General features: G+C 45.9%; 1 protein-coding gene across 1 annotated transcript in view; it reads left to right on the top strand.

The window, feature by feature from the left end:
* Window positions 1-1,065: 1,065 nt before the first annotated feature.
* Window positions 1,066-14,292, top strand: part of PCDHAC2 (protocadherin alpha subfamily C, 2) — a 50,484-nt gene continuing 37,257 nt past the window's right edge. The window contains exons 1-2 of the mRNA XM_059825612.1: window positions 1,066-3,588; window positions 13,208-13,266. Of these exons, the coding sequence (XP_059681595.1) occupies window positions 1,066-3,588; window positions 13,208-13,266 (2,582 nt within the window). The remainder of the gene's footprint in view (window positions 3,589-13,207; window positions 13,267-14,292) is intronic.

Genomic DNA, 14,292 nt, shown 5'->3' with positions numbered 1-14,292 from the left:
GAAATTGAAGCCCACCTTAAATGCTCATAACTCGTGGGTGTGACTTGCAGAATTCTACCAGCAGAGCTGCTGTCGGGGCACAGCGGCCACAGCAAGGGCGAGAGGGAGCTGAGTAGGAGGAGGGTGGAAGTGGGGCAGGGGGGCCCGCAGAGGTTGGGCAGAAGGACGGGGCTGCAGCAAGGATGAATCTCCGAGGGAACAGAGGGGCAGGTCTCCAAGAAAGAGGTCGTCAAACGTACTGCAGCAACACAGAGATGGCACCAGACCTGGCTGGAGGCCCATTTTTTTTCGGAGCCCTGCGCTGATTTAACCCTCCCAAGCGGACGTACTTTAGCACTGCAGCAGCAGGTCCAGAAGTGCAGGCGGTTTGCAGCCCTTCCCCGCCCTCCCTGCACCCCCGAAGCTTCAGCAGCGAAGCCGGGGCGGAGACGAGGGGAGGCGGCGGCGCGGAGCCGCACCCCTCCCGGCTGGGCGGCGAGAGCCCGCGGCCCCCGGGAGCGAGGGGCCGGGCTGGGCGGCGGGAACCCGCAGCCCCCGGGAGCGAGGGGCCGGGCTGGGCGGCGGGAACCCGCAGCCCCCGGGAGCGAGGGGCCGGGCTGGGCGGCGGGAACCCGCAGCCCCCGGGAGCGAGGGGCCCGGCTCACCGAGGGGCCGCAACACGTGGGTGAGGCCGGCGCGGCGGGGCAGGCGGCGCGCGCGGGGGCAGCCCTGTCGCTGTTCCCTGCCCAGGTGCTGAACCGGAGCCAGCCGCGGCTTAAGCGTCCTCCCCCGCCTCCTCCCGCGCAGCAGCTGGAGCAGGAGAAAGCGGATCCGGCGAGTCCCGGTCCCTCCTCCTCCTTCCTCCTCCTCCTCCTCCTCCTCCTCCTCCTCCTCCTCCTCCTCCTCCTCCTCCTCCTCCTTCCCGGAGCCGCCGTCTCGGACAGCCGGAAAGCATGGACCGGGCGGCGACGGGGCCGGAGGCGACCGGCGGCTGCTGCTCGCCGCTTGCATGAGGCGACCGGGCGGCGGGGAGTGAGGCCGGGCGAGGCGGCTCCGGGCTCCGGCAGCTCCCCACCCCCGCCTGCCATGGCGGCGGCGGTGGCGGCTGCTCGGCGGAGCCGCGGCGGGGCGGTGGTGCTGGGCCTGCTGCTGCTGGGGCTGTGCGCCGGGCGGGCGGCGGGCGGGCCGCTCCGCTACTCGGTGCGGGAGGAGCTGCCGCACGGCGCCTTCGTGGGCAGCGTGGCGAGCGACCTGGGCGTGGATGCGCGGCGACTGGCGGCGAGGGGAGCGCGGCTTACCTCGGGCAGCGGCCGGCAGTACCTGGAGCTGGAGCTGGGCCGCGGGGCACTGCTGGTGAGGGAGCGCATGGACCGCGAGGCACTCTGCGAGCTGAGCCCCACCTGCTTCCTCAGCCTGGAGTTGGTCATCGAGCAGCCCATCGAGGTGCACAACGTGGAGGTGGAGGTGCTGGACATCAACGACAATGCGCCGCGCTTCCCCCGCCAGGATTACCGGCTGGAGATCAGTGAGTCCGCCATGCCTGGGGCCCGCTTCCACATCGAGAGTGCCCAGGACCCTGATGTGGGCACCAACTCTGTGCAGAGCTACCAGCTCAGCCCTAGCCGACACTTTGCCCTGGACCTTAAAGGCTTTCAGAGTGGCAGCAAGCTCCTGGAGCTGGTGCTGCAGCAGCCACTGGACCGGGAGCAGAGTGCCCTGCAGCAGTTGGTGCTCACTGCTGTGGATGGTGGGGATCCCCCCAAGTCCGGCACGGCCCAGATCTCTGTGCGAGTTGTGGATACCAATGACAACCCACCTGCCTTTGACCGCTCCACCTACACTGTGAGTCTGCTGGAGAATGCCCCGCCTGGCACGCTAGTGGTCAAACTCAATGCCTCAGACCCCGATGAGGGCTCCAACGGGGATGTGATCTACTCCTTTGGCAGCTACACGCCACAGAAGGTGAGACAGCTCTTTAGTGTGGACCCACATTCAGGGGAGGTGCGGGTTAATGGTACCTTGGATTATGAAGAGGCATCCTCCTATGAGATCTATGTGCAAGCCACTGATCAGGGCCCTGTCTCTATGGCGGGGCACTGCAAAGTGCTGGTCAACATAGTGGATGCCAATGATAACATTCCTGAGGTGGTCCTGACCTCCCTGTACAGCCCAGTGCCAGAGGATGCAAAGGCAGGAACTGTGGTGGCCCTGATGAGTGTCACTGACCAGGACTCAGGGCTGAACAAGCAGGTGAGTCTGCGTATTCCCCCCGGCCTCCCCTTCACACTCAACTCCTTCAAGAACTCCTACACCTTGATCACCCAGGGCAAACTGGACCACGAGAAAGCAGCAGCCTACAACATCACAGTCACAGCTACCGACTCTGGGAGCCCCCCTCTCTCCTCCCAGAAGGTGATCCATGTGGAGATCTCTGACATCAATGACAATCCTCCACGCTTCGAGGAACCTGTGTACTCAGTTTACATCCCTGAGAACAACCCACTTGGAGCCTTGCTGTGCACTGTCAAAGCCACTGACCCAGACGTGGCTGAAAATGCCTATGTATCCTATTCTCTACTAGATGGGGAGATTGAAGGGCTACCTGTTGCCTCCTATGTCTCCATTAAATCCGATAGTGGCAACATGTATGCTGTCAGGTCCTTTGACTATGAGACACTAAGGGAGTTCCAGGTGGTCGTCCAGGCTCAGGATGCTGGGATCCCACCACTGAGCAGCACTGTCACTGTCCACATCTATGTGGTAGACGTGAATGACCACGCTCCACAGATTCTGTATCCTACCTCAACCAACGCTTCAGCAGCCCTGGAGATGATCCCACGCTCGGCATATGCTGGATATTTGGTAACCAAAATTATAGCCATTGATGGGGACTCAGGACAAAATGCCTGGTTGTTCTTCCACCTGGTGCAAAGCTCAGATCCGGGTTTGTTCAGGGTAGAGCTCCATACTGGGGAGATTAGGACTACTCGCAAACTGGGGGAGGACAGCACACCTACTTTCAACCTGACGGTGGAGGTGAGAGACAATGGAGAGCCACCGATGTCCTCATCAGTAGCCATCACTGTTGCCGTGGTGGACAGAGTTTCCAAAATCATCCCTGATACAAGAAGGCACATTAAAAGTCCAAGCAATTACTCAGAGATCACTCTTTATCTCATTATCGCTTTGAGCGCTATCTCCTTCGTTTTCCTTTTCACAATCATTGGGCTTACTGTTATCAAGTGCTACAGATACAGTCTGTATGGGGACTCCTGCTGTGCAGGGTTCTGCGGGGTGAGAGAACGGTGCCCTGCTGAATTGTACAAGCAGGCCAACAACAACATCGATGCTAGGTTGCCCCACGGTTTAAAAGTACAACCCCATTTCATTGAAGTGAGGGGCAATGGGTCGCTCACTAAGACCTACTGCTATAAGGCATGCCTAACAGCAGGATCAGGAAGTGACACTTTTATGTTTTACAATACCTGTGGCCCAGCAGGAACTACTGGTCCCTCTGCAGTGATGACTGAGAGGCATCTGACAGGACAGAGTGGGCAGAGTGCACAAAACCTGATCATACTTAAAAATGACTCCATTACTCCTAATGAGGTGAGGCTGCATTGATAAATGGTCAGCAGAGTGCTCTGGGCAAATTTATACTTAAGCAGAGGTTCGAACTGGGAAACTCAGATTAAGCGTGTTACCTTTTGGGCTCACTGACAGACAGCTATGAAACACGGTTCTAATGAATTCTAATCTGTGCAATGCATTTTGTTTCTAGGTAAATACTGGGACTTTAAGGGTTCATTTGGTAAGTTCAGTATCTGCGCCTGTTTGAGATTCACTTTGTTTTTGCAGCGTATGCTGTATAGAGTATTGCCTCCTTCCCTTTTCTCTTACAGATCTAAAATTGCCTGCTGCCATAGAGTGCTAGGGAATGACACATGTGGTCTTAAATTTTTAATGCTAAAACTAATAATGCAGGAAAAAAAAAATTTTAAAAGTGATTAGCCTGGAAATCAATAGGTTGCTTTATGGCAGTTATAGATGTTTGCTACTTCATTGATTTCATACCTAGGCCAAGCTGTTGAATTTAGATCATTGCAATATGCTTTGCTTACTAATGTGGCATGTTTTAGTTGTCTGAAAACTGCAGTCCCTCCTTTGATAATGTTTGTTCTACCCAATGCTGCATTTCAGGCTTTCAGGACAGTGACAATCCAGTGACGTCTTTGTAGAGAATTACAGCAAGTTACCGTCGTTACGTTACAGTATGACAACTTCTAACCTGCTGGGTTGCTACTGAAAATTGTTTAATACCTATGGTTTGACCAGCAGCGTATTAACCTTTTCAATATTTTCCCACAGTGAAGAATTAATGGTTGCTTTATGCTAGCATACAGGCAGTCTGCACTTAGCCTGTGGTTTACATGCTCTGTACAGTTTCCTTTCTACACATACTGGAGCTAAGCTGAGAAGCACTCACAGGAGAGCCTAATTCTGGTTCACAAAAGGAAAATTTTGCAATTACTGTGTGTTGTTTGTACCCCACAATTGTGGCAGACATAAGATCAGTTCGTGCATCAATGTGTGCTATGCCCTCAGGCGTGGGAAAGCTAGGGGAGTAACTGTGGTGGGATAGAAAGGAGCCCGACTTGTGTATTCTTGCCACAAAAATATAACTTATTTCTTTACACTTATTCACATATGAAGATGTTAGCATCTTTTGTAACTGTTGTTTAGTTACACAAAGATGCAAAAATCTTGAGGACTAGAAAGTCTTCTATAAAAATGCTTTTAGAGGGTAATGATCATCCATTCAAAACTAATCCATTTAAAATTAATGCAGTGTTTTTCTATAAATCACAGTGGCAGGGTATGGGGGAGGTATTTTTTCTTTTTCTACACAGTTTTTGTACCTGAAAATCTTTCTGAGTATAATAAAATGCCTGGAATCTGTTTGATATAGGAGGGAATGTGAGACATATTCTATAAGCATGTATGCTGAACAATCAAAGAGTGAAGTACACACCTTAAATCTGATTTTCTGGGGAACAAAAGAGGAGAAGTAATTGAAATTGGTTTCACTTTGGATGCAAGACCAGTAGGAAATTAGTTTAACAGACAGATTCCTATCACGTTTTAGGGATCACTCCATTGAATGCAATGAATTAGCAAGTTTTGAACACCAGTGCAGATCAGGCCCAAACTTGGAGTACAAAAGTAGAGAGATATATAGAACAAACTAATGAATGCCTGCCTGCGTGGAGTTATGATCCAAAAGAGGAATCAATTATTCAAATAGTTCTGTATGATAAAACCAGAGGTGAAATTCTGACAAGTTCTACTCATCACAAGTTCTTTTCTTAGGTCTCTCCTTCTTAAACTGCCCTGTGGTAGTACATGCTATGACGATGCAGCAATGCCAGGTGTACGTGAGAAAATGGGTGACTGTAGTGGGATTCACTAATTACTAGTTCCTAGCTAATTACATACTATAAAATCCTGTCTACCCCTTGTTTCAAGCTCAGCATATGCACTGAAAATACCATCCATTGCTTAGCAACACCAAATTCTTCTTTTTAAGGATAATGATCTTTGTATTACTAGATCTTCAGAGAACTGTGTTTCTCTTTTTAGTTAAAGTGAACTTTTAATCTGTCTTTAAAAGCCCGTGCCTTCACCTGTAAAGCATAGCAACAGGCATCATTGTCCGTGTGTTGATTTAGAAAGTTAATCTCGGATGTGTATGTTATTTTTGGATAATATGAACAGGTCTTTTTTTTTTTTAACAGTTTTTGGAAATTGATCTTCTATTAGTTGTTCAGTGATCAGGATGGGACCAGGTGAATGGGCTTTCTATGCATGCATACCATACGTAGGGTTTCACGGAGGCTAATATTTTGCAAATGTTTATACAGTGGGAGAAAAAAATATTTCAAAGTTATTTGGGATTAATTTCAGTAACACTCGATGCAATAAGGTCTTAGTCCTTTTCATATTTACTAGTAAGGTCAAAGATGCTAATAATTACTTTACACTAAGCTGTTACTGACTTCATTGGGTCATGGGGTTGTTCAGTCTGGAGAAGAGGAGGCTGAGGGAAGACCTTATCGCTCTCTACAACTACCTGAAAGGGGGTTGTGGTGAGGTGGGTGTTGGTCTCTTCTCCCAAGTGACTAGCAATAGGACAAGAGGAAACAGCCTCAAGTTGCACCAGGGGAGGTTTAGGCTGGATATTAGGAAAAATTTCTTTACTGACAGAGTGGTGAAGCATTGGAACAGGCTGCCCATGGGGGTGGAGGAGTCACTATCACTGGAGGTGTTCAAGGAACGTGTGGACGTGGCATTGCAGGACATGATTTAGTGGGCATGGTGGTGTTGGTTGATGGTTGGGCTTGATGATCTTACAGGTCTTTTCCAACCTTAGTGATTCTGTGATTAGAAGGATGCAGTGGAAGGGAAAAGCAAATGTATTAAGGTTAGGTAGGGAATTCTTTGTATCTATTGAACCGCTGATTCCTGTGTGACTATTCTGACTTGCACTGTTAGTGTCGTGATGGTGGAATGGGAGCTTGTTTCTGCAAGACAGCCTGTGCTTCTGCAAGGCAGCCTGTGCTTCTGGATTCACCCTGCTTGCCTGTATGGTGCTTTATAGGTTTATGAGAATATCTCAAACCAAGCATGTTTTGTAAAAGAAGAAATGTACTAACACAGCTGCACTGAAAACCTTAGAAACAGTTATCGCTGGCAGGAGTCTGGTGATAAGGATCAGAACGCAGACTTAATAGGTATCGCTCTCTCATCAGCTAAATAACTACTGCAGGGTGACCAGGCAGGCAGTGTAGGCAAAATACAGAGATAGCAAAATACTGTGGCTTCATTGTTGGCACTGTCTGAGGTTATGGGCAGCCTGGGTTCCTGCCTTTTGAAAGGGGTGTGTGAAGATGTGTTTTGTTTTTTTTTTTACTGTGCACTGCTGCAGTGATGATCTGTCCTTTTCAGGAAAGGTTTCAGTGCTTTGATCCGGAGTCCCTTTCCTCTTATGCCCATGACAATGCCAAGTGATGTCTGAGTAGTTAGTATCTGGTCTTTCTTTTCATCTCTCCCTCTTGTTCTTAAGTTCTTTGCGGTTAAGCTCATGCATTATGTCTTGCGTCTCAAGACAACCTTTTCCCTTCAATGCAGGGAATAACAATCAAACCAACAGATGTTTTAACTGAAGTTTTCTGCCCCAGAAGGCAGCCTGGCATGTTCCTAATAATGAGTGGGCAGTCTGGACACTTGATAGAAATAGATATAAGGTTTCTGATTATACATTTCCTTGTACCCTTTTTTGTGTGGCGACACATGCAGCTGACAAAATACGATGTTTCATGTGGTGTTCGTAAATAAATTTGCATGGTGCTCTCTGCACGCTTTTCAGAAAGAACAAAAGCTGCACATTATTGATGGTAAGACCCAGGGGTTCACTGGAGTTTTACGCCTTCTTGCTCTGCTTCTGGCTCTTCCTCTGTATTTTACATTTCAAAACCAGCTTGCTAAACACCTGGAAAAAACCAAACAGCACTTGAGTTGAACACATCTTGATACTGCTTTAAAATGCAAGCATGTGTTGAAGTGTCTAAATCTAGTAAACCCACAGTGTTGTGTGGAGCAGTCTTTCCAAGAGATCACTCACAGAGGCTTTAAAGGTATTAATGGTGGAATATCTTACAATCTCAGTTCAAGAACTTAAGCCTTTAAGAAATTCTCCAGCGCCACTGACATTGTAAAGGTTAACTATAAATGTTTGTTCTTTTGTTTAGTGACAGCATCTGAACCTGGTCTGCTAAGCAGTAACACTTCTCTCTGCTTCAGGGCAGTCAGACTCTTGGTTTGATGCTTACTGCTGTGCCAGCAGAAATTTGCATCCAGTATTAAGCAGAGGAGTTTTCCTTCTCTTGGAACGCATGAAATACACTTTACAGGTGCACCTGCCTCTTCCCTTCATCTTAGTTCTCTCAGAGTTAGGAATGCAAATGAACACTGCCAGGAAGAAAATCTTTGGGCTTCTGAATTACACCCTTTTCCAGTCACCATTCTGATTTCTTGTATGATAAACATATGTTCAGTCTATAAATAGTTTGTTCTCCACATCAAATTAATTCTAAACATTTACAGAAGAAAATCAGAAATAGAAGCCTCTGTTTCCCCACATATGTTAGCATTGTCTCTCTGGAAAATAAGCAGAGCTGTATGTGGTCGGGGTTCTAAAAGGCCTTTTATTATTGCTTCAAAGCAGATATATTTAATAAATATACCTTATGTCATTCTGTTGTGCATTTGTGTGGAAATAGGAATGGAGTGGGATGTTTTTAGCAGTCTCATCATCTGGTAACTGTTTGTAAATGTTTGATTCACACTTCTCTACCTCAAGCAGGCCCTATTCTAATACCCAGTGAAGTGAATGATAGCCTTTGCATTGATTTTCATGAATACAGGATCAGAACAACATTCAAAAAATTTAGAAATTCCTTCTATCCCAGGGACAAATCCTTACTGTGTTGAAGTGTTAGCTAAAAAAGAGAACTGAGCAAAATGTTTATAACAATGTCTTTTCAAGTAAATTTATTCTCCATGAACCAATGAAATGATTCTTAAATTAACCCATGCTGTGCAATTTGAAAACAACTGTGTGAAATTTTGCGTGAGCTTTTTTGCTACTAAGGCGCCTCCATTTTATATTATACATTCGCTTTGTTTATCAGACTTTCAAATAGTGTTTGTTGTTTATGACTAGTCACATTAATGCTTATGGTTATGTGGTTGGCAGTACATAACCCTGGTGAAGAACCAGCAGGAGCAAACTGTTGGCATGAGGTGTTCACCTGGTGCAGTGACAACCACTTCTGTAGGCACCTGGATAGATTTGACTCATCTCACAACTATGATAATGTGTGCTGTTACTACAGGCTGCCCAGGGAGGTGGTGGAGTCACCATCACTGGAGGTGTTCAGAAAACATGTAGACGTGGCACTGCGGGACATGGTTTAGAGGGCATGGTGGTGTTGGCTTGATGGTTGGACTTGATGATCTTACAGGTCTTTTCCAACCTTAATGATTCTGTGAGTCTGTAAATCAGAAAAAGCAAGTGATGAGAGAAACAGGGAACGGTTGGTTACTTCTGTGCTGGATCGTGTGACTTCCCTCACCTTGATGAGTGGTAAGGACAGGACCACTGGACTTGATACATGGCCTACAAAAATCTCTGAGGGAAATGGCAAGCTAGGATTATCTTAAAGTTAGTAGAATGGGCTGGCATGTGATAAACAGGGTCTTGTAATTAGTTGGGAGCTGGGGAGGTAAAAGGAACAATGTCTTCGTCAGCATTGTGTGACATAGCGAGAGTATGGGGATATACAACTGGGAAGCATCTGGACCACTTCAGAGTCTCTATTCCTCTTTGTGCTTCCTCTCTGTACTCATGCTTCCTGGCCAGCTGTACCTTGTCCTGGTGGTGTTGATTTATGACACAGATACACTTCTCACAGCAAAGTCTGTGACAGGGCTTTCCAGAGGAGCCCATTGACAGCTCCTGTGCAGACTCCTGTCCCGTGGGACTGTGCTTGAAGACACTGCTTTACTTTGAGATGGGCCATATCGTGTCATGACACAGTGACTGCGTGCTGTGTGACAGCACATCAGTGTGGCAGGTTTCAGTGTGTGGTCTGGTAAAGGTGAACTGTTCATAGCCAGAGATAGAAGCCAACCCAAGCGTGCAAACTGTGAATTCATTATGATCTATAAGAAGCAACACTGCTGCATCTGAACTGGGGAAAGATATTGCTGAACAGGTTTACTTTTTCTACTATGCTGTCACTTCTATTATTGGCCATGCTTTTTTGCTTTTCTTGCTCCTAATTGCCCAATCTCATTTAAAGGTCTATTGAAACAACTTTTGTCTTACAACCAGAGGGTCTTAAAGAATTACAGTCTGTAGCAGAACAAAAGGAGAAGCCAGTTACACTGACAAAATTGGAATTTCACTAATTTTGTCAGTTGCAGGACATTGTCCTGTGATAACACAAGTGTGGGACAAACTTGCGTCTCTTGCTGAGGTCCGAAAGTTCCCAGTCAGGCAGTGTGCATTACGGTAAAACTGGGTGAGAATAGGTTTGTATGAAGGCAGACTGCTGCCCAACTGCCTACTTCTCCTGTTCTTCCTGTGAAAACTTCAAGAAGTAGAGAAGTCCCAAACATTGAATTTTTCACAGTTGAAAACAAAAAACAGCCCCTAAAAGGTCGGAAAGTCAGCTGTGGCAATAGATGTTTCCATCTCCAGAGTATATTTTTCTGATCCTGTCCCCTCCGTCCTTCTTCTGCTCCTCTGGGAGCAGCACTACAGCTCTACCTAAAGAGTAATAGCAAATAGAGAGCTGTTTGGGGGTAGTCACAAGATGCCACAGCTTCTGGATAGTAACCTTTGAAAATACCACAATCTCCTAATTGCTGCTTTTTTCTGTTATATTGCCATGGTGAATGTTGGTCCATGCACATGGAGTGAATGAATGATGAATTTCTAACTAACTGATGAGTTTCTCTTGCCATCATCACCCATTTACGATCTGGTGTCTGAAAGTTCCCACTGCAACAGAACATAGGGTTTTGTCTTCTAGCCAAGAGCTGGAAAGTTCTCAGCTGAAGAACAAAAATCTATATACTGTGAGCGAGTGGCCGTTTTCCTCTTCTCACTCCTACCCAACTCATGTCAGACTTTTCCAGCTCTTTGATGTAATCTCACTTCATCTGTGTTTTGCCTGAGACTGTGGTAAGATTCCTCCTCCTCCCACTGCCTATAAGCCTGTGCAAATTAGTAACCTGCACCTGTCCCACTGCAAAAAAGAACAAAGGGGCTTTCCCCCACCAGCCCAGCAGTTCCCCTGCTGTAAAATCCCCAGCAGAGGAAAAGCTGAATCTTCTGGTGTCAGCACTCTTCATATATCAAGAAAGGCAAACTCAGGAGAGGGCCTGATCAGGGTGTGTTATTTTCTATCCTCTTTCATTGACTGTTACTACGTGGTTGACTTTAGTGTTGCTTTCACATCCCTGGGACCGTGGCCAAAATGGAATGAATCAGAAAATACTGGAACCATGCATAATGGGCTCCTTGTCAAGCCACTTTCTGCTAAACTCAGCAGAACCTGAGCATGCCAGAGAACTGGGGGCTAAGTGGGAAGGAAGTTGCTAGCCTAGATGTTTAATGTGTGGTTGCAAATAGCAGCATTTTCCCTTTTGTGTAACTCAGACCATAAAGAATACTAGGATGCGCATCATCCAAGAGCATCTCAGTCTTGAGTGATGCTGGTCCCGGGAAATATGGTGATAGAGCGATAGTGTAAGTTGTAATTGCTCCATTTTTATTTGAATAAAACCTATTGATCCAGGGAAAAGCATACCCCAAACCTCAAGAGGAAAGACAGAGTTGGCTTTAAATAATTCAGAGCAGTCAACACTTTTTTTTCTCTTTCAAGTAATGGGACCAAATTAATTTCTGATCTCCCTCCAATAGCTTGAAGAGAATTAAACCATTACTGTCATATATTATTTGTGTGTTTGGCACTGTACAAGACACACCAGGAATGACTCTAGTCCATTATGTTTCTGGACATAAGTTCTCTCTTTGAATTCAAGTGCCTGAAGTTAAGCACTGGCTGTGATATCACCTACAGAACAACGTCTTGAGAATCCTGAGGAATAACCTTGTTATGTGCTTAGGGCTTAATTTTAAAGGACCTGAGCTTGCATTCATTGGCTGTAGTTGAAAATTATTGTGACGGTCCCCTTGTTACCGAAAATCGTAACCAAGAAAACTCTCCAAACCAAATGATAGTTTAGAAAGCTGACATTGGTTTATTGCAGCGCTGGGTGCATGGGGGATCTTTCCTCCTAACATGCACACCCAGTTGAAATCATGACAAGTATTTAAACAGTGAACAGAGTTAGTTACGCCTACTGGTCCTACCCCTTAGCTAACTATTGGTTAGGACCTTTCTTACTTCATCTTAAAGATACAGTTCTCTTTTAATTCACTATGCATGCCCAGAGAGTAGGGGGCTTATTTGGGTTGGGGGCTTTTCTAGCTAGGAGGTGTGTTTTTTAACATTATAATGAGGTAGGTCAGCCTTAGGGCACCCATTAGGGGCATTGCACTGACTTTGCTGTTTGGCCAAGTCTCAAGTTTGCATATCAGCCATTATCAGGAGACCCAGAGGCTATATCAGGTGCTATATCTCAGTATACTTTTGTCTCCAGGTAGACAACATTAACATAACCCAATAGAGCTAATCGCCACAGCCAGCCTGTTTCCAGGAAAATTAATGCATATTTCAGTTTGTGTGACACAGTATCGTCTTAACTCATCTGTACAAAGTTTGCACAAAGGGGTCTGTTTTTGTATGCTAACTGATTTGTTTAAGTCTTTGGTATCACCCTGACAATGCAAAAGAGGTTTTCTGGAGCAATTTTTCATCAACAGAGGATTTCTTAATTATCTCTTTATTTAGCAAGCCATTCTGCAGCAGGTCAGCATAAGGTGAGGTTTGTTGGTCAAAGGGTATTGCTGGCTATTTTTCCCTTCCATCTCTTATGCCCTCTCATGAATATGCAGAATGTAGTAGTTCTTGATGTTACGAAAGAACACATCTGCCTTTGATAAAAGACTTGCTGCAGTCTGCAAATCTGATACAATCTAGTGCAGTCCTCTGCAGTACACTAAATGCCAGCAGAAACCTCACAGCAGACAGACTACCCCGCATGTCCCCTTCACGGGGGGCTGTATTTTATACATCCTCAGGCAGATGCTATTCAGTGCAGGAGCTCAAGTTTCCTCAGCTTATCAGGTAAACAAACAATGTGTATTATGGATTTATGACAGGATTTTTTCCTATGCCCAGAATGTTGATGAATATACAAAATAACTGTCCATCAGTTTCCAGCATTAAATGTCGTTCCACAGAGATCATCTCTAGCCAAAGGCCTTGGCATACAAACAAGTTTCTTTGTTAGAAAATCTCTGTGTGTCCATTTGAAAGTTTCTTTAGATTTTTAGAAGAATTTGGCAGTTCTGAACGTTCACAAAAATTGAGTAGCTCCATATAGACTCTTTGACAAAATTAGCCAGATGCACATGTTTTTCAGCATGTTTAACATACATTAACAATGTCATCCTGGGCTTTTGTTTCTACAGCCAAAACACCCCAATCCTGACTGGCGCTACTCTGCATCCCTAAGGGCAGGAATGCAAAGGTACGTATGGTCTTTCCCCACATGAAGGGGAATTCTGTCTTTGTCCTTTGTGAAAAGGACAAAGCTGTCTGACTCCTCTGATGCCCTAGACTGAGGATATCTATATGCTGAGATGGAAAGCACCTGAGTTCTGCTGCTGTCACTTCCAATCTCCAAGTGTTACAGATTCAGGCTGACTGCATCTTATGCTATTATTATACTACCATAGATCTGTGCTTTTTTTGTGTTTACCGCCTGCCTTTTTATACATTGACTGTCAAGCCATAATTGCTCCAATTATTGAATTATTTAACTGTGATTATACACTTTGTGTTTACTTTAAAGCTCCCTGTAATCATCTGTGCTGATATGTTTCAATAGACTGTCTGCAGCATTGATGCGTTTGCCATCTTCTCGTTTCTCGTTACCATAAAAGTATGCTGCTCCTGCAGGCGGTTTATTAACCACATGGTGCAATCAAGATGATTAACACCGTTTAAAGGACATTTTGAAGATATGAGATGGATTTTCAAAGAAGGAAAAGTGAGGCCATGTCCAAATCTCTTTAGACATCTTTGAAAGTCCTCTGCCTAACATTGCAAGCAGTCTCTGCTATAATTTGCTACTCAGTACACCTGGAAAAAATGAATTATAATTAAGTTGGTTTTGTAGAGCCTAAATAAAATAATATTGTTGCTCTCCCTTCCTGAGCAGATTAGAAAGCAGCTGGTTATATATTCAGGTGTAATCTGACATGATTAGTAAGACTACCTTACAGGTTTAGACGCACTCATAAGGCTGCAGTTGTTCCTAGTGGCACTACAAAGTGCAGGATGGTATGCTTTTCCCAAAATTGTTGGTGCAATTGGACTGTAGTCATCAGCTTTTAACTGTTATCCACAGAGTTGAAGAGTCTTCATAAGGTTGAAGTCCAAAACTCAGATTCAGACTGCCCATCCCTGAGACTGTGCTTCATGGGGGTGAGGGCAGTGTGTAACCCTCCAGCTGACTGTGGGCTGCTGTGTAAAAAGGAACGTAAAGCTCAGG

Source organism: Gavia stellata, chromosome 16 (genome assembly GCF_030936135.1).
Source record: "Gavia stellata isolate bGavSte3 chromosome 16, bGavSte3.hap2, whole genome shotgun sequence".
NCBI lineage: Eukaryota > Metazoa > Chordata > Aves > Gaviiformes > Gaviidae > Gavia > Gavia stellata.
This window is presented reverse-complemented; position numbering and strand designations above follow the sequence as displayed.